Below are 19,326 nucleotides of genomic sequence, written 5' to 3'. Positions count from 1 at the left end.
AGAAGCCTTGTGCTACTTGGCTACGCCTAGAAATTCTGTCCATAGAAATTAACAGAATCTGTGAGAAAGGGCAGCCCTGACGAAGTCCCACACCCACAGGAATTGAGTTTGGTTAATTGCCGGCAATATGGACCAAGGTCTGACTGCAGTTGTACAGGGATTGAATGGACCAGATTCAATGTCCTCAGCCTTCCTTGGAATGCTGTTGAAGTTCTGCTGGAGGTGGAAGTTGAAGATCTCACAGAATGGGGCCTCTGCCAGGTGTTCCCAGCACACCCTCACTATACATTTAGGTGTGCCAGGTCTATCCAGTATCCTCTCCTGCCACCTGATCCAACTCACCACCGGGTGGTTGACAGCTCGGCTCCTCTCTTCACTCGAGTGTCTAGAACATACAGTTGCAGATCTGATGATACGATTACAAAATCGATCATCGACCTGTGGGCTAGGGTGTTCTGGTGCCACGTGCACTTATGAGAATCCTTATGTTCAAACATGGTGTTCATTATGGACAAACTGTAGTTTACACAGACGTCCAATAACAGAACACCACTTGGCTTCAGGTCAGTTCCTCCTAATCACGCCCCTCTAGACCTCACTGCTGTCGCCCACATGAGCATTGAAATCTTCCTGTAAGACAATGGAGTCACTGGATGGAGTGCCCTTGAGCACCCTGCTCAGTGACTCCAGGAAGGCTGGGTACTCTGAACTATCGTTTGGCGCATAAGCGCAAACGGCTGTCAGGCCCTGTTCCCTGGCCCGAAGGTGTAGGGAAACAAGCCTCTCATCCACAGGCACTCTACTTCGAGCACCCTCCCCAGGCCTGACTCCATGGTGGGGCCACAGTAACCCTATTCCAGGCAGGGTAAACTATTCCCTTGAGCTTCCTCTCATAAGTTTCCTCTGAATGGCTCTTGGTATGGCCCCCACTGAGGACCAATTTGCCTTGGAAGACCCTACTAGGGGGCAAAAGCCCCCAGATAATATAGCCCCTGGGATCTCTGAGACACAGGTTTGTTGAGCGCTCACATAAAAAAGGGCGTTTCACACATCATGCAACTCTTCTTCTGCACAAGGTGAATCTTATGAGTGCTAGTCTCTGGAGCTTGAAAAAAGGTGACTGGACTTCGTTTTGTTTCTTGAAGACGTTTCACCTCTCATCCAAAAGGCTTCTTCAGTTCTCAACCAAATGGTGGAGAGACCCTGTGGGTGTAGTCCCCTGGAGGTGGTTATGACCCTCTATTGTTCATGTGCGTAAACACATGTGCCCAAGTGTAAAGGGAGGCGTGGGTCATTTCAAACAGTGGTTTCAGTTGAAACCAATTTAGGACTCCGCTCCATTGTTTCATGTGGCCTATTGAGGTCACTGGAACAAAGGTGTGAATGGGGGTTGAGACGTCTGGGAAGAGAGCTCAGGACAGCACTGTAAGCGGGGGAAAGTTGGTGACGTAATCCACCTCCTCTGTTCAATGATGGTTGTTCACAGTGGACATAGATGGCTTCTTTCACTCCTCTTTCAAACCATCTGTCTTCCCTGTCCAAAATGTGAACATTGGCATCCTCAAAAGAGTGCCCTTTCTCCTTCAGATGCAGATGTACAGCTGAGTCTTGTCCTGTCGAGGTGGCTCTTCTATGTTGTGCCATTCATTTGTGAAGAGGCTGTTTGGTTTCTCCAATGTAGAGGTCCAAGCACTCTTCACTGCACTGGACAGCATACACTACGTTGCTGATCTTGTGTTTGGAATGACCCACGCCTCCCTTCAACCTGTGCACATGTGTTTACGCACATGAACAATAGAGGGTCATAACCACCTCCAGGGGACTACGCCCACAGGGGTTCAAATACCTGGGTGTCTCCGCCATTTGGTTGAGAACTGAAGAAGCCTCTCGGATGAGAGGTGAAACGTCTTCAAGAAACAAAAAGAAGTCCAGTCGCCTTTTTTCAAGCTCCAGAGACTACTATGACCTGGATGACTGAGAATCTACACAGACATATGAGTGCTACTTACTCCAATCAGAGATGTTCTCAAATGATGACAAAATAGTGATTAAAAATCTATAAAGAATATAAAAACCAAAATGATTACTGTCACAAACAAGACGAGAATAATATTGCAGAAAAGCAAAGCCCGGGTCATTAAACAAACATTTCCATTTGAGTTAATTATATTGATGCAGCATGTGCTGCATCTGTGCCGCCCCTGTTTTTCTAACGCCACAGCCACACCTTAGCTCTCAGAAAATTTAAACATTATATTTAAACATTAAAGGTTACTGTGCTACAGCTTTAGCCTGTCAGCAGATCAAAATGAAATTAATTTTATTGAACAGGAATTCTTGGTGTGTGTTCTGTGTTCTAGTAGCAGCAATTCCAGCAGTGTCAAAGAGACTGGCACTAAATTAAAATCAAGCACAACAACATTTATACACTTTCTACATAACCAACTGAATACATGTACATTCCAGTGACAATGCCAGTCACAGCTCCCAGGACTTCATTGATGATGTTGTAAGCTACAGATTATAAAGTTTATAAAGCGATGAAATAAATGTTGAGCAGAATTGAGTTCAGCTTATTGGTGTGCCCCTCTACAACAGTTCCAGTTTTTCATGTTAATGAATTAATTGCCTGCCTCTGACCTAGATGAAGATTTACTATAAGAATTCCCCTTTTACAAATAAGGTTTACACATAAGGCACACAAATGTATTGATGTTAATGAAGGGTTACTTGAGTCAGTCTGACAAAGCTATGATGGTACTTCATATAAAAAGGGTGGAGATCACCAACGTCAAAACTCCAATTTTAAGAATTTTTTTTCCCTGCAGACTGCATGATATCTCTGACAACAGCCGTGCAGTGACCTCGTCTCTGGCCTTAATCAGCAGCTGTGCCAACCCGATCCTCTACACCTTTGCCGGGAAATCCTACATCAGAAAGAACGGCATTGCCTTCATGGCTAAGGTGTTTGAGGGAACATATTCAGACCAAACAGGAATCAAGAATAGCCGGTCCACAACTAGAGATGAACTGGGAAAAAATAAAGCTGATTTCACCAACCACCCACTGGCATCTATGCCACCAAATGCAGACTGTGTACATAACTGAGAGCATTTAAAATTGTGTAAAGCTTTAAATGGAAGATGTTTTTTTATTTATTTATTTATTTTTTGCCCGTCTTGTCTGGCAGTTTTTGCAATCAGAATTATCTGAATGCACTGTCGTGCCAAACACATTTGCTTTTCCAAGATGAGCTCTATAAATTCTCTACATCATTTATGTTATTGTTCACATAAGTGTATTATGGCAATGCCAGAGCTGACAGTCAGGGAAAAAAGCAAGAAAGAAAAAAGAAAAAGGAGGAGAAAATAGGAAAAAAGATAAGAACAAGAGGCCAGAGCAACAGGGAGCCGATGCCCCAGAGGCCGGGCATCCCAGCACCGGCCAGTGACAGGGGACAAAGGCACAAAGATGCACACTCATCCACATCAGTCCACCCTCTGAAGTGGGGTGAATGGATGCCCCCCAGGGCCAGCAGGAACCCCAGGATGCAGTCAGCCTGACCCCTGAACCACCATCCAACTGCCGCCCTGGGAAAGGTGTAGGAAAGAGGGGTGGGAAGATGCAGATTTAACATTTGAGACTACAGACAATCAGCACCAATGTGATAACAGAGTTTAAGTGGAAGTCAGGCACAAGCAGTTTACCTTTTGCCTGCATGCACCTGTGTATCTGCACAGTATATCAGGATTGTAAATAATTTTTTAAAGATTTAATAAAAAGGGGATGAGTTTACAGCTGATGTGACTTTTGTAATTTCTCATCAATACAGTGATTGTGAGCTGCTACGGATTCCTTCATTAATGACATTTCATTGAAACTGTTTTGTTGTGATTTTTTTTTTTAATACCTATTTGTACCTCCACTTATGAATGCCCAGATAGGAAATCATTCTTCTTAAATTTTTGTTTTAAAATGCTTATATGCACTTAAATGCTTAAAGTATTTGCTGTGTAGCTTTTTGTTTAAATGTCTGGAGCTGGACTTTGATGTGTTGTGCATGTTTTGCAGAAATTGTGTCCAGTGACTACACTGAGCACTGATTATAATTTTGAAAACTTGCATGAAAGTTCAGTGCACACTCCCCAATTTCATCTGTTTGTTTCTCTGTGAGAACTAATTTCTTTGGTTTATTTCTATTTGGTAAATAAAAATGACAATGAAGACTGATGTTTACTGTTTACAATACAAATATACTTGGCTTAAAGCTTAACTTAAAACTGCATCTTAAATATTAGGTTACAGAAAACTTAAATGTGAGCCTTTTTTTTTTTTTTTTTTTTTTTTTTTTTAACAAATATAAAAGTAAAAATCTCTATAATTAATACAAGAACGAGCATCTATAGATACGTACAAGATGTCTGTAATGTGTTGCAGAGATGCATTTAAGTTAAAAAGGGGTTGTGCTCTGAGCCCAACATGAGAAAACCATCATTATTCAAGCAAATAATTTCTATCTACATAATACATGTTATACTCATTTTGGGATCTGTAAGGATATGTATATGCAGTTTAAAATATATGAACAAGCTGTCTGTCAAAATAGCAAAACAAAATTTCAAATATACGCTCACTGGCCGTATTTCAGAAATTGCTGATCTGCTCAAATTTCCCACACAACCATCTCCAGGGTTTACTGAGACTGGCCCAAATAAAGGGAAAATATCCAGTGAGCGTCAGTTCTCTGGGTGAAAATATCTTATTGATGTCAGCGGTCAGATGAGATGATCACTTTGTTGGAAAGCTCAGCAGTGGCAGCTTGTGGCAAAGGAGTTCATTACAATCACATGAGTGGCTGCACTTCAATCTGCAGCAGCAAATGTAACAAGTGATTAAGATGCTTACATGCACTGGACATTTGCTTCTGAGCATTTACAATCCAGCTGTGAGTAATAATAGTTTTATTCAGTTGTTAGGCCCCTTTGATGTTTATTAGTTTATTGTAAGACCTTTTAACGTGTGTTTGATGGGAGCTGCTGTGGCAGCTAAACATATCTTTGCATTCATGTGGTCAGTAGCATCCATATGCTTGTCCCAGCAGTCTTGCAGATATTCTTGTGTTAACTGATGAATCTGTTTAAATGTGTTATTATTTATTTTAACATTTACCAGTTCTGTTTGCATTGTTCATTGTTTAATAAGTATAGATAGATAGATATAAGGAATATGACCACATTCAAAGATCCTCTGGCTTTGCCACTGCTTTCCACACATTGAGTCCTGTCTGAAAGCACATTGCCAACATTTTATTGGCAGTTGGTACGTGATTTAATTGTGCACAGCGCATACCTGACTATCATGGAAATTGTAGTGCAGCTTTTTTTTTTTCTGTAGTCGGTTTCAGGAGTGACATAGGAAACACAATATTTACAACACATGTATTTGCCCACCTCCAATAAAAACATGAAAGCAGAGAAAGAAGACCTGCCTTGCTCAGTAATGCAAGGCAACAGTGCTTCTGAAAGAGGTAAATTGTGAGATTAAACTAAATTATCCATGTGACACACACATACAAACACAAAGTCAGCAGCAGCTGGCGCTGTGGCCATGCAGGCAGGTTGATAACATGGAGGAGCTAGAAGAGGAAAAGAGGAGGAGGTCTGATATGCCTTGCTTTCTGAAAAAGTACATCATGAGTCACTTTTTTTCTTTGGTAGTTTAAAGGAGCTTACTAACATGGTTAAAAAGTACATGATCCTTTGGAATAATCACAGATACATGTGACATGTTTTGAACATACAGAAAACTGTTAACCATGATCATGAAAGTTGCTATAACAAATGTGAGCTATTAAAAACCAGTGTTTATGAATTGAAAATGATTTTCATTTTTTGTTGACATGAAAACATGACACATTTGAAAGCCACAAAGTGCCCTCATATCAGACTGAATTGTAAACTTTCACACCACGACTTTCATCTTTGTAATCATGGAAGCAATCAAAAAAGTAAATTCCCCACTCGCCATGAGGGCGGTCTTTTTTATCCCGCGCCAAGCTCGGGTCCTCTGCCAGAGCTGAATGGGAAGAACAAGATCCAGGCAATCAACACCTACGCCCTGCCAGATGTCAGATACCCTGCTGCAATAATAAGCTGGCCAAAGGAGGAAATAGAAGCCACTGACGTCAAGACAAGAAAGCTCCTTACCATGCATGGAGGGTTTCACCCCAAATCCAGCACCCTGAGACTGTACACCAGTGGTGGGCAAACTACGGCCCATGGGCCACACCTGGCCCATTGGGCTTTTTATTCCGGCCCACTGAAGATTGGTACAGAATTGCCCAAATCAAATCATATCACAATTATGACTAATGTCGAGGATTCTGAGAACTGCTACAACAAAACTAACACCAGACTTGACCAGATGCACTAGTAAATGTAAATGTAAATATTAACACTGTAATGACTTTTTTATGTTTATGTTTGATAAGTATACATCTGGTGCTGGCACAGCCCATCTGTCCAATTTCAAAAAGTCAATGTTGCCCCAAGAGGAAGGAAGGAGGCCATGGACTAGTGAGTGTCAGTACCACTATCCTAGATGAAACAACAAACATCCATGAATACATCAGGAAGATGGCCACAAAGGATCAGGTGCTTAGTGAGTATCTCAGGCAGCAGAAACCCGAGAAAGAACAGGAGGAAGAACAGGAACCATCATGGAAGGGCAGGCCTCTGCACGGCATGTACCACCAGCAGATAGAAGAAGTGGCTGATATAGAAAAATCCTACCAATAACTGGACAAAGTTGGACTGACTGACAGCACAGAGGCACTAATCATGGCAGCACAGGAACAAGCTCTGAGCAAAAGATCAATAGAAGCTGGCACCTACCACACAAGGCAAGACCCTAGGTGCAGGCTGTGCAGAGATGCTCCTGAGACAGTCCAACATAACAGCAAGCATAACATGGAATGCCATAACTAAGTGGCTGGCATAGTATACAGGAACATCTGTGCCGAATATGACCTGGAAGTCCTGAGATCAAAATGGGATGTGCCCCCAAGGGTGGTTGAGAATAACAGAGCTAAGATCCTGTGTTACTTCCAAATACAGACCAATTCTGATTCTGAATTGGGCTCAGAATCAGAATCAGAAGGTTTTATTGCCATATGGGTGAACAGGTTCACAGCATTAGGAAATTGCTGTGGTACTTCGTGCTTACATAAAAACAAATAAGTATAAAAACTATAACACAATATTACAAATATACAAATTACAAATATACAGAGATATTAGAAAACTATAACTATAACACAATATTACAAAATATACAGTGCAGAGAATAATTACGATAAGTCATAATCATTTAGTGCAAAGCAGAAACCAGATGAATGCTAAATTGACATAATAAAGTGACTGTAAAGCTAAAAGAATGTAAACTATAGTCCATTAATATGTACTCGATGATGGCAGTATAGAACTGCACCATGGTCCTTACTGGCAAGTTGAATTTCTTCAACTGCCACAGGAAGTACATCCTCTGCTGGGCCTTTTTGACGACAGAGGTGATGGTGGGCTCCCACTTGAGGTCCTGGGTGATGGTAGTTCCCAGGAAGTGAAATGAGTCCACTGTGGTGATGGGGGTGCCAGTCAGGATGATGGAGGGTAGAGGGGCTGTGTGCTTCCTAAAGTCCACTATAATCTCCACTGTCTTCTGGACGTTCAGCACCAGGTTATTGTGGCTGCACCAGGACACCAGACGTTCGACCTCCATCCTGTAGGCAGACTCGTCCCCGTCTAAGATGAGTCCGATGAGAGTTGTGTCATCTGCAAACTTAATAAGCTTGACAGACTGGTGGTCAGAGGTGCAGCAGTTGGTGTACAGGGAGAAGAGCAGAGGAGAGAGGACACAGCCCTGAGGAGTGCCAGTGCTGATGGTCCGGGAGTCCGAGACATTCTTCCCCAGCCTCACACGCTGCTTCCTGTTCATCAGGAAGTCAGTGATCCACCTTAACGGTGCCAGGCAGCAAGGACAGCGCCCACTAGAGGACGTCGTGCCCTCAGGGCACCCTCATGAAGTCTGTTTCTGATTGTTTGGTCAGAGGCATTCACACCAGTGGCCTGCTGGAGTTCATTTTGTAGGGCTCTGGCAGTGCTCATCCTGTTCCTCCTTGCACAAAGGAACAGAGACCAGTCCTGCTGATGGGTTAAGGACCTTTCCAGCTCTCCTAGAGTAACTGCCTGTCTCCTGTAATCTCCTCCATGCTCTTCACACTGTGCTGGAAGACACAGCAAACCTTCTGGCAATTGTACATATTGATGGGCCATACTGGAGGAGTTGGACTACCTGAGCAAACTCTGTAGAGTCCAGGAATCGCTTCAGGACACTGACCCTGGCCAAATGCAAAACTAGTGAAAAAACAGCCAGAAAAGATGAGGGGGGTGTCAGTGGCCTCCACCTGTAAAACCATTTCTGCTTCTTTCTGTTTGTTTTTTCTGTTTTTTTGTTTTGTTTTGTCTCATTGTTGCCCCTGTAGTGCACCTGTTTCATTAACACCAAAGCAGCTGAAACTGATTAACAACCCGCTCTGCTGCTTAACTGATCAGTTCAATATCCCAGAAGTTTCAAATAATTATTTTTTTGGTCTTTGTCTCTAAACTTTTATTTAACTGTAAAGTTAAACTTTTTTGCGAGAGTGGCAAAGATAGGGAGGATTAACTTAGCTTTTTTTCTAGTGGTGGGAATAACTGGATGAGAAAAAAACAGCACAAACAGGATAAACTCAACACCTGAGCCCTGCGTGAATTCAGATGCAAGCATGTCCTGATATGACTTGCATAACACTTGAATCATTATTGCTTGTGGTTGACGCATCGATACCGGTGATGTGAGGCCAGTGGATGACATTGTGTTTATTAGTCTTTGTGTGTGTGTGTGTGTGTGTGTGTGTGTGTGTGTGTGTGTGTGTGTGTGTGTGTGTGTGTGTGTGTGTGTGTGTGTGTGTGTGTGTGTGTGGTGAGTTTTCTGAATGCTTATTTTGGCTTCTCTGTTTCAGCTGCTCAGTGCAGATGATTAAGAGAAACATGATGTCACTAAAGCTGGACATGCATGGACAACATATCCATTATGAATGTATACAGGTGAAAAAAAAAAAAAAAACAGACATTTACGCAGTCCTTGAGCTTCTCGTTTCTCCAAATTCTCCTCTTCACCTTTATATGGAAATCAGCATTCCTGTCAGTGACGGAGACTTGTATGAACAGGCAAGTTTTGCTGATGTGTGTGTATTCTCTAAATGCATGTTTGCACTTGTGTGCCCAGCATCAATGACACAGGGAACTTGTTCAAGGTTTTGAATCATCTCTACTCCTCAGGTCCTTTTCATTACGCAACAACTGACTCAGAATGAAAAGTGCCTCAGGACATAAAAATGTGTTCTGGTTCATCACACTGGCACGTTTTCCTAAAGAATGCATGTTTGTTTATAATAAATGACAGTAAAGACTCTGTTTTAGCACAGATACTTGAGAACATTTCATAGGACAATCATGAATGCAGATGAATACAATGCTTTCAACAGAAAAAGTGAGAGCAAAGTTTTTAAGGAAGGACACGCCCCTCTGCATCCCACCCATCAACCACAGCATGTTACAGCATGCAAGGCTGTGGTCTGAGCTCACAGAAACACAGAGAGCGCCGTCAAGCAGTGGACATCCTAATCTGGTGCACATCACTGAGAGATAACACATCGTGAAAAGGTGAGTGATATTATAAAACAATCATTTATCACATTTTCTTTTGAACTTCTTTTTGACAGTTTTGTCAGATGAGTTCATTTTAAAGCTTAAACAGTTTAAAATCATCATCTACTCTTCTGAACTCAATTATTTCTTACATACCAGATGTTTTTTTTACTAATCTATTACATGCAATAGAATCCTATATAAAGTATGCCATATTAATTATGGCATTTTGTGCCATTCTTAAATGATTTTTAGACTTTTTAGAGGGTGTGACAGTTCAGTTTTTATCTGGTTTATTTTGTATCCAAATAAATGCTTGAAAGAAAACAAAAAAGAAAATCACACCATTTATTTTGTTTAGAGTGCTATTCCCTGCTTGTCAGTTTCACTTGTTTACAGACCTTATTGAATCATTTGCATCATATCTAACCCTTACTGAATGCAAACAATCAGCAGATTTGTCTATTTCTTACACTGACTAACAAATATAACAAATAATCATGTTAATTTTTTTTGCTGGTGATTTACGTCTGTTGGTAATTAACTTTGTTTAGCCGTTGACTTTCATGTTAAGCCATCAGGGGAAAGTAATTAGTGGTACCAGAGAAAGGAAATTAGGACTTGGTTATGACGTATGTTGTTTTCTTATAATGATGATGATGATGGCCTGTTAGTGAACCTAAAATCTTAGAAAAATGAAGCAGAATCTTCCCTATCTCACTCATATTTAATTTTTTTTTCAAAGATCAGTGAATGCATGGATGCACCAAAGGTTTTACTACAGTGTGCAAAATGAGTCAAAGAGGGGAAAGAAAAAAAAACTGTTTCTGTCTTAATACTGAAATACTGTTCTTTGACGCAGTGTTCGACGTGTTTTAACATGCTGCCTCTGAGTTTGAGCTGAATCGTTGACTACAAGCTCAGATGCAAATATTTTAGAGGCTGTGTCAGGGTAGCAGACATCCTTCTTTTATACATTAAAAAAAAGCACATTCATAGTTATTTATGAACTACTCTACCTTGATTATCACAGACTTTGGCAGTATATAATGGAAGACCCAAATCATCAAAGCAAACTGTGTTGCCTTAAGGGGAATTTGTTTTTTAATGCAGAAGGGTGATGTGATAGAAACATCACTTTTCATGGGCATGAGTGTCATGGTAATTTTGGGGTTTTGATGATTTTGTTAAACTGTTCTTTTTCCAGGTTGAAATGATTGTACAGCATAAATCTTTACTAACTTCAAAAAACAAGAATTGTGTGCACAAGTTTGAATTTATTTTGAATTTTCTCTGATCTACACAGGGTCAAAAATATACATGCACTCACTTAAATAAGTATTGCTGAAATTCTACAATGTCTTTTAACTTGACAAGGCCTATTATCTTCTCGTTAGTGATCAGGATCGACTACAATTGGTAGTTTTTCTTTGCCATAAAAAGGATTTGTTTGACAGCGCTCCTTGGACTGACCAATACTCATAAAAATGGACAAGACCAAGGAACTCAGTGAAGAGCTAAGAAAGAGAACTGTAGATTTACACAAGTTGGGAAGGTCTCTTGGAGCCATTTCTAAATAACTGCAGGTTCCAAGATCATCAATTCAAACAACTGTACATAAGTATAAGTTATTCAGATGTGTCACCACTTTGGCAAGGTCTGGAAGAAGACCCACACTTTCACCCTCAGATGAGAGGAAATTAGTTTTGATGTTCAGGAACAACCCAGGAACCACCGAGGCTCAGGACCACCATTAACTAGAAACTGGAAACACTTTTTAATCAGAGTATAGCATCAAGTCAATTAAAGTAGCAGGCGGGGTTGCTAATCAGTCTCAGCTGACACTGACTGCCATTAAGTATTGCGATAAACTAGAAAACACAGGGAACCTAAACACCACACAAGAAACCACCGGAAGGGAGACTAAACACGAAAAGGCTCAGAACACAGGGACAAAAACACACAGGAACACGGGGAAGACCAGAACAAAGGAAAACTAGAAAAGCAAACAAATAACTAAATAACAGAACACCTAACCATAACAGAGGATCTAAGCTAAAGGAAACACTGAGAAACGCAACCTGAAAAATACAAGCTACGCAAAAAGGAACTCAAAACACTGGGCCACCAGCCCAGGACCATGACAGATGATGTGTGTATGTAAACTTCTGAGCACAACTGTAATGACAAGATGGGGGGGGGTTGTTTGTTTTTTAATATAAAACTGTTATCACTGGTTGAAGATGCATATGTGTATTTGTTTCCTGTTTGATGAAATAATTAAAACCTTTTATTATGAAGCTGGAGACAGGCAGAATCTGTGCTTGGAAAACAGCTATGGTCCAGTTTTACGAGGTATCAGACAGTTGAAATACAGAGCTGATGGTTACCTGTCAAAAAAAAACAAAACACCTTATTATTGTTGCTAGTAATAATAATAGGGCAGCATGGTAGTTAGCATTGTTGCCTCACAGCAAGAAGATCCTTGGTTCATAGTAATCATCTGGCCGGCATCCATCTGGCTGGGATTGGCTCCAGGCACCCTCTGACCCTGAACTGGATAAGCAAAAGAGGATGGATGGATGGATGGATGGATGATAATGAGTTTGAGGTTTTAACATGTTCTCCTATCTTCAGGATCAAAAGTTCTTCAATCATGGATAACATGAGTTACCCAAGCACTACCCCAAACCCTGGAGATGATGATGATCCTGTGAAAAATGACTATTCCACAGCCTTTGGTGCCCTCATCCTCAGCTTGGTCTTCCTTTTGGGTGTCCCTGGAAATCTCTTCATTGTCTGGAGCATCTTGACTCGCATCCAGCGGCACTCAGTCACCACCCTACTCATCCTCAACCTGGCATGTGCTGATGGGTTCGTCATGGCCCTCACCATCTTTTTCATCATCTACCTGGGCATGCAGACATGGATCTTTGGTAACACCATGTGCAAAATCCTGTTCTACCTGTGCAACTCCAACATGTACGCATCAATCTTTCTAATAACGCTGATGAGCGTGCACAGGCTGGTGGCTGTGGTGTTTCCGCACACACTGTCCCACCTGATCACCAGGAAGGTTGTGAGGAGGGTGATCATGGGCATGTGGGTGCTGGTGATGGTCATACCCATCCCATCACTGGTGTTTCGAAATGTGAAAGAAGAAACTGAAGACGTGAACAATAAAAGATACATCTGTGTTCCCAGTCATACCCTGCCTAAACATGTAAGTACACTTGTGTTATCTGTCTGCCACTCATATGAATATTTTGAGAATAATATTAATTTTCATCTATAAAATGCCATCAAAAAGCATCTGCAGATCAGAGAGGCCATGACATAGGGAGTAAGCTACTGAACACAATCATGTGCTTTGAGCAAAAGCTACAGAACACCAAGCTGAAATGGACTTTTCATAATAAAGATGCACCAATAACTTGGCAGAACATCTGCATCGGCTGATATCACTCCTGCTGATTCACGTCAGTTTTATATTGTTTCAAGATAGGGTGATGAAGAGCTAACAGACTAACAGAGTTCTGCCATTAAAATAAAGTTTCCTGTTTCATTGGCACAAAAGTGCTGAATAAAAAATAAATTAAAAAATACTACAGGTATCTGTCTACAGTTTATTAGGATTTTATGAAGAAGTAGACCGATAAAATTTGGTTTCTCTCAGCATCAATAACCCCCATTTGAAACCAGGATGACAGAAATGTTGCAGGTGTGTTTGTTATTGTATTTAAAGTCATTAGAGTTTATATTTTGACATTAAAGCTACCTTCAGCATTACAAAAGTTTGTAGCAATTTGTATAAATTACTTTAAAAAAATAACTTAAACACAGAACTGAAAGCATAAAATTATTTTATTGCTTGTTTCAACTGTTGATTACTTTCTGTGTCAGGGATGGGAATTTTCCTGCCAGAAAGGCAGACTGATTTAAATTAATGAAGTGAATAGTCACATACTGGAATACTGAGTTAAATCTCAAGCCTCAGTCAGAACCATATACAGCATTGAAAATTGGTTTAGAAAACACTGGGCATGTTTTGTTTTTTTTTCAGGCTCTTGAGCTCAATCTTAACTTGTATAGTGATTGAAGATCATAACAGTAGCAATGTAAACATTCTTTTGTACAAAAAATTCCTTCTTAATTAAAAGTTTAAAAGTAGCAGCATCAAAAAATATAGAGTAAAATAATTTATTTTGCACAATGGGCCTTTCTGATCATAGACATAAACATGACTTGTCTTAAGGTCTTGAAGATGTTCCATTTTGTCCTCTCGTTTGTTGAATCAATTTAAACTATTTAACCATTTTGGCTCTACTTCATGTGTTTTGCCTTATTTGGAGAAATCAGTTAATCTCTAAGGAAGATTTTTTTTTTCTTATATCCTCTTGTGTGCAGGTGAGGTTTCAGTATGCCTTTGAGACAGTGGCAGGATTCATTATTCCTTACACAATCATTATAATCAGCTATGTTCTCATCCTGAAACGCCTGAGAGAGACCAAGTTCCAACGAAAGGTCCGCAGCGAGAAACTCATCCTGGCTGTCGTCATCACCTTCGGCCTGTTCTGGCTGCCGTATCATGTCGTCAACATGATGCAGGTGTGTGAGAGCATGTTCTCTACCATTATTCAAGTCAAATCAAATCAACAATTCAGTTCTAGATCGATTCTTGAGCTTCTGAGTGAATACTGAGTGGGTTATTTTCCCCCCCACCCAAGGTGGCAGCTAAGTGGAACTCATGGAATTCACCCATGAAAGCGAGGTATGTAACAAAAGATTTTCACCATTATTTTATTCATTTTCATAAACATGCTGCTGATTATGAGTTACTGAAGTACAATCTAATCATTAGGTGCATCTCCTGAAAGCAAGCATGTTTTCATTTTTTGATTATTTTTATTGTGACAAGTGTGGTAATAACCATATTCTATAATTCTAGGCTGATATTGATAGTCTGTCTCTGTGCATGTAATGACATACACCAAAATGAAACTTTTAACATCCAGTAAACTGAATTAAGTCCAAAATGGTTAAAAATGGTTGAAAATGGCCAAAAGTTATTTAATTAAAGTTGCGACTCTGTGCAAAATGTAAACAGCAGAATACAATGATTTGCAGATCTCTTAAATCCATATTTTAGTGACAATAGAACATAGAAAACATATCAAATATTTAAACCAAGATGTTTTTCTACTTCATGAAAATTATTACTTCATTTTGAATTTGATAACAGCAACGTCTCTCAAAGGTTGGTAGCGAACAATTTCATAATAATGTTCCTCAGTGTAAAACCGTGACTTTAAATATCTCATCATCTACAGCACATAATATCATCAAAAGATTCAGAATCTGGAGAAATCTCTGTGCTAAAAATTGATATTGGATGCCCATGACCTTTGGGCCCTCAGTCACCACTGCATTAAGGAAGGTTCAGGAAGACTTCCATAAATCTCTCTGTTAACACAGTTCAATATGCCACCCAAAAATGCAGGTTAAAGTTTTGTCATGCAAAGAAGAATATGCAAATATGATCCATAAATACTGCCATCTTATCTGGACCAAAGGTCATTTAAAATGGAGGCAAAATGAAAAACTGTTCTTTGGTCAGACTCATTGAAATTTAAATTCTTGTTATCACTGTTCACTTTAAAAAGACTAGATCTTTGATGGTATAGGGTGCATCAGTGCTAACGAAACTTGAAGCTTCCACATCCAGAAAGGCACAATCAATCCTCAGAGGTACACTGTATTGACTTAAGTATTCACTCACCCAACCAGATCATTGAATTCAGGTATTCCAATCCCTTCCATGGGCACAGGTGTATAAAACCAAGCACCTAGGCATGCAGACTGCTTCTACAAACATTTGTGAAAGAATGGGTCGCTCTCAGGAGCTCAATGAGACAGACTCTGGATGGTAGAGAAGTGTTTCCAAATGACTGGGAAAGTACAGATGTAGTGCTGAGAGCAACTGCCAAGAAGGTGTTTGGTATATCCTCTGGACAGTGGGAGAGGACAAGAAGGTGGTGGCGGCATGAAGAAGTACAGGAAAGTATTCAAAGGAAGAGGATAGCAAAGAAAAAAAATGGGATAGTAAGGGAGATGAAGAAAGTAGACGGGAGAATCAGCACAAGATTACTGATGCTAGGTGCACAGCAAAGGGAGAGATGGCAAAGGTTTATAGTGAATTGTATGTCAGACTGGACACTAAGGTAGTTATGAAGAGTGATCAGATAAATTGTAGTTAATTTGCCATGAAGATGAACCTAATCCCCAAAAGCCTCATTTTCACAGCATTTTAGCCCTGCCACTAAAGGACCCGCTAACATTATTTCTTCTTGTTAATACAGGTGAGAGGTTTGATGAGGACGAGGCTAAAGATCACTCTTTCATACTCAGTTAAAAAATAGCAGACTAGATGCTTTAAAAGGACGGTGGTGTTTGAAATCATCCTTGAAATTCATCCTCTGTTAACTATGGTTACCTGCAAGGAAACACGTCCATTGGATGATCAAGAACTTCAAGGAGAAATGTTCAATTGCTATGAAGAAGACTTCAGGGCACCCAGGAAAATCCAGCAAGTGCCAGGACTGTCTCCTAAAGGTGATTCAGCTGTGGGATTGGGGCACCACCAGTGCTGAACTTGCTCAGGAATGGCAGCAGGCAGGTGTGAGTGCATCTGCACTTACATTGAGAGGAAGAGTTTTGGAGGATGGCCTGGTGTCAAGAAGGGCAACAAAGAAGCTGTGGCATGAGTAGAGATGAATGTTGGGGTGATAGGGAAGGTTTACAAGATGGAAGTGAGACCTGCTGTGATGCATGGTTTAGAGATGGTGGCACTGACAAAAAAGATAGGAGGCAGCACTGGAGGTGGCAGAGTTGAAGATTTTCATTGGGAGTGACTAGAATGGACAAGATTAGAAATGAGTACATCAGAGGGACAGCTCAGGTCAAGCAGTTTGGAGACAAAGTCAGAGAGGGAAGGCTGAGATGGTTAGGACATATGCAGAGGAGGGATGGTGGATATATTGGGCAAAGGATGAGCTGCCAAGCAAGAGAAAAAGAGGAAGATCACAGAGAAGATTGATGTAGAGAAGGAAGACATGCAGAGGGTTGGTGTGACAGAAGAGGATACTCGAAATAGGGTGAGATGGAGGCTGATCCACTGTGGCAACCCTAAAATGTCATTAACTCCATTTAAAAATAAGGGTTATTGTCCCACAGCTTTAGCGTGTCAGCAGATCAAAATGAAAATATTTTTATTGAACAGGTATTTTTGGTGTGTGTTCTGTGTTCTAGCAGCAGAAATTCCAGTAGTGTCAAAGAGACCTGGCAGCAAATTAGAATAACAACATTTATACACTTTCTGCAACACCAGCTGAATACATACACTGCAGTGACAAATCCATGCAGTTTCCTGAGCTTCATTCATGATGCTGGTATGGTATGGTAGAGTTTATAAAGAGATAAAATTAATATTGAGAACAACTAAGTTCAGCTTACTAATCTGGCCCTCCACAACAGTCCCAGTTTCTCCTGTTGTCCCTTGGTAAAATTAATTACCTGCCCGTGGACTAAATGAAAACTTGCTGTAAGAATTATATTTTTACAATTAAAAGTCCACAAATAAACACAATAATGCAAGGTTGTAATGGTACTTATTTTAGAAAAGGTCACGATTAATGTCAAAAATTCCACTTTTAAACTTTTTCTCTGCAGTTTGGACAAGTTCGCTCAAACCAGCCGCCCAGTGACCTCAGCTTTGGCCTTCATCAGCAGCTGTGCCAACCCAGTCCTCTACACCTTTGCTGGGAAATCGTACATCAAGGAGAATGGCTTTGCCTTCATGGCTAAGCTCTTTGAGGGAACATCATCAGATCAAACAGAAACCAAACCTGGCCGGTTCGCAACTAAAGACGAACTGGGAAATAGTAAAGTTAATTTTGCAAACTACACAGTGGCTTCTACTTAACAACATGCGTGTTGACTTCATTCACTGAACAGACTGTGTACATAAATGAGAGCATTTAAAACTATGCAAAGCTTTAAGTCGATGCTACAGTACAAACAATCAGCACCATCAGTATTTGTTTTTAGTTAGAATGTGATAATAGTATTTAAATAAAAGTCAGGCACCAGCAGTTTACTTTTGCCTGCATGCACCTGAAAATCTGTACAGTATATCAGGATTGTAAATAAACTTTTAAAAGACTGAATAAAAACTGTAATAACTTTATATATGGCACATCCAAAAAGTTTTCATTCCTTAATGCAAAGACACTGATTGAATAAACTGGTTAGGACATACTGTACTTGATAGGTTCACAGTTGATGTGACTTTTGTAATTGTTCATCAGTACAGTGTTTGTGAGCAGCTATAGTTCCCTTAAGAGACATTTTATTGAAACTTTTTTGTTATTGTGATTTTTTTTTATCTATTTGTACCTCCACTTATGAATGCCCACACAGGATTTAATTCTTCATAAATAGTTTTGAAAAAATGCTTATATCCACTTACAAGGACATTCTGATATTAATTGAAATTCACTCTTAAAGTATTTGCTGTGTAGCTATTTTTTTTTAACCTTTGAAATGTCTGGAGCTGGACTCCAATGTATTGCACATGTTCTGTACAAAATACATCCAGTTCGCTATATCGAGCACTGATTATGAAAGCTCAGTGTACATGTTCCACCATTTCATCTATTTGTCCATTTCTCTCAATGAGAATGCATTTCTCTTATTTTCTTACAAATTTTTAGGTTTATTGACTTTTTGAATAAAAATGATGTAAATGAAGACTGATGTTTGCTATACAAATATACTTGGCTTCAGAAAATGTTTCAAAACTTCTTTAAATTAAATCAGGTGGGACATCAAACCCCTACTTCGGGACACACAGTTCCCAGCAACTTAAGCTTCATATTGGCCATATACAGGGGTTGGACAATGAAACTGAAACACCTGTCATTTTAGTGTGGGAGGTTTCATGGCTAAATTGGACCAGCCTGGTGGCCAATCTTCATTAATTGCACATTGCACCAGTAAGAGCAGAGTGTGAAGGTTCAATTAGCAGGGTAAGAGCACAGTTTTGCTCAAAATATTGCAATGCACACAACATTATGGGTGACATACCAGAGTTCAAAAGAGGACAAATTGTTGGTGCACGTCTTGCTGGCGCATCTGTGACCAAGACAGCAAGTCTTTGTGATGTATCAAGAGCCACGGTACCCAGGGTAATGTCAGCGTACCACCAACAAGGACGAACCACATCCAACAGGATTAACTGTGGACGCAAGAGGAAGCTGTCTGAAAGGGATGTTCGGGTGCTAATCCGGATTGTATCCAAAAAACATAAAACCACAGCTGCCCAAATCACGGCAGAATTAAATGTGCACCTCAGCTCTCCTGTTTCCACCAAAGCTGTCCGTCGGGAGCTCCACAGGGTCAATATACACAGCCAGGCTGCTATAGCCAAACCTTTGGTCACTCATGCCAATGCCAAACGTCGGTTTCAATGGTGCAAGGACCGCAAATCTTGGGCTGTGGACAATGTGAAACATGTATTGTT

At 40.4% G+C, this 19,326-nt stretch overlaps 2 protein-coding genes across 2 annotated transcripts in view; both read left to right on the top strand.

The window, feature by feature from the left end:
* Nucleotides 1–4,146, top strand: part of LOC115796099 (leukotriene B4 receptor 1-like) — an 11,809-nt gene extending 7,663 nt beyond the window's left edge. Inside the window, exon 5 of the mRNA XM_030752349.1 lies at nt 2,829–4,146. Coding sequence (XP_030608209.1) covers nt 2,829–3,108 — 280 coding nt within the window. The 3' untranslated portion in view covers nt 3,109–4,146. The remainder of the gene's footprint in view (nt 1–2,828) is intronic.
* A 5,495-nt stretch (nt 4,147–9,641) lies between these two features.
* Nucleotides 9,642–17,991, top strand: LOC115795304 (leukotriene B4 receptor 1-like). Its single transcript, XM_030751122.1, has 5 exons — nt 9,642–9,761; nt 12,384–12,969; nt 14,154–14,354; nt 14,474–14,517; nt 17,475–17,991. Exons 2-5 carry the CDS (start codon nt 12,403–12,405, stop codon nt 17,725–17,727), a joined length of 1,065 nt encoding a protein of 354 aa, XP_030606982.1. The 5' UTR covers nt 9,642–9,761; nt 12,384–12,402; the 3' UTR covers nt 17,728–17,991.
* Nucleotides 17,992–19,326: the final 1,335 nt, after the last annotated feature.

The sequence above is a fragment of the Archocentrus centrarchus genome, chromosome 17 (assembly GCF_007364275.1).
Source record: "Archocentrus centrarchus isolate MPI-CPG fArcCen1 chromosome 17, fArcCen1, whole genome shotgun sequence".
Taxonomy (NCBI): Eukaryota; Metazoa; Chordata; class Actinopteri; order Cichliformes; family Cichlidae; genus Archocentrus; species Archocentrus centrarchus.
Note: the sequence above shows the minus strand (reverse complement) of the source record. Positions and strands in the feature narration are given on the sequence as shown.

What these genes read in the sequence shown, in the direction of transcription:
- LOC115795304 (XM_030751122.1), top strand. Translation starts at nt 12,403, where the DNA reads ATGGATAACATGAGTTACCCAAGCACTACCCCAAACCCTGGAGATGAT. An exon ending in GTCATACCCTGCCTAAACAT is followed by an intron (nt 12,970 to 14,153) that starts GTAAGTACACTT and finishes TCTTGTGTGCAG; the next exon opens with GTGAGGTTTCAGTATGCCTT. An exon ending in AATTCACCCATGAAAGCGAG is followed by an intron (nt 14,518 to 17,474) that starts GTATGTAACAAA and finishes TTTTCTCTGCAG; the next exon opens with TTTGGACAAGTTCGCTCAAA.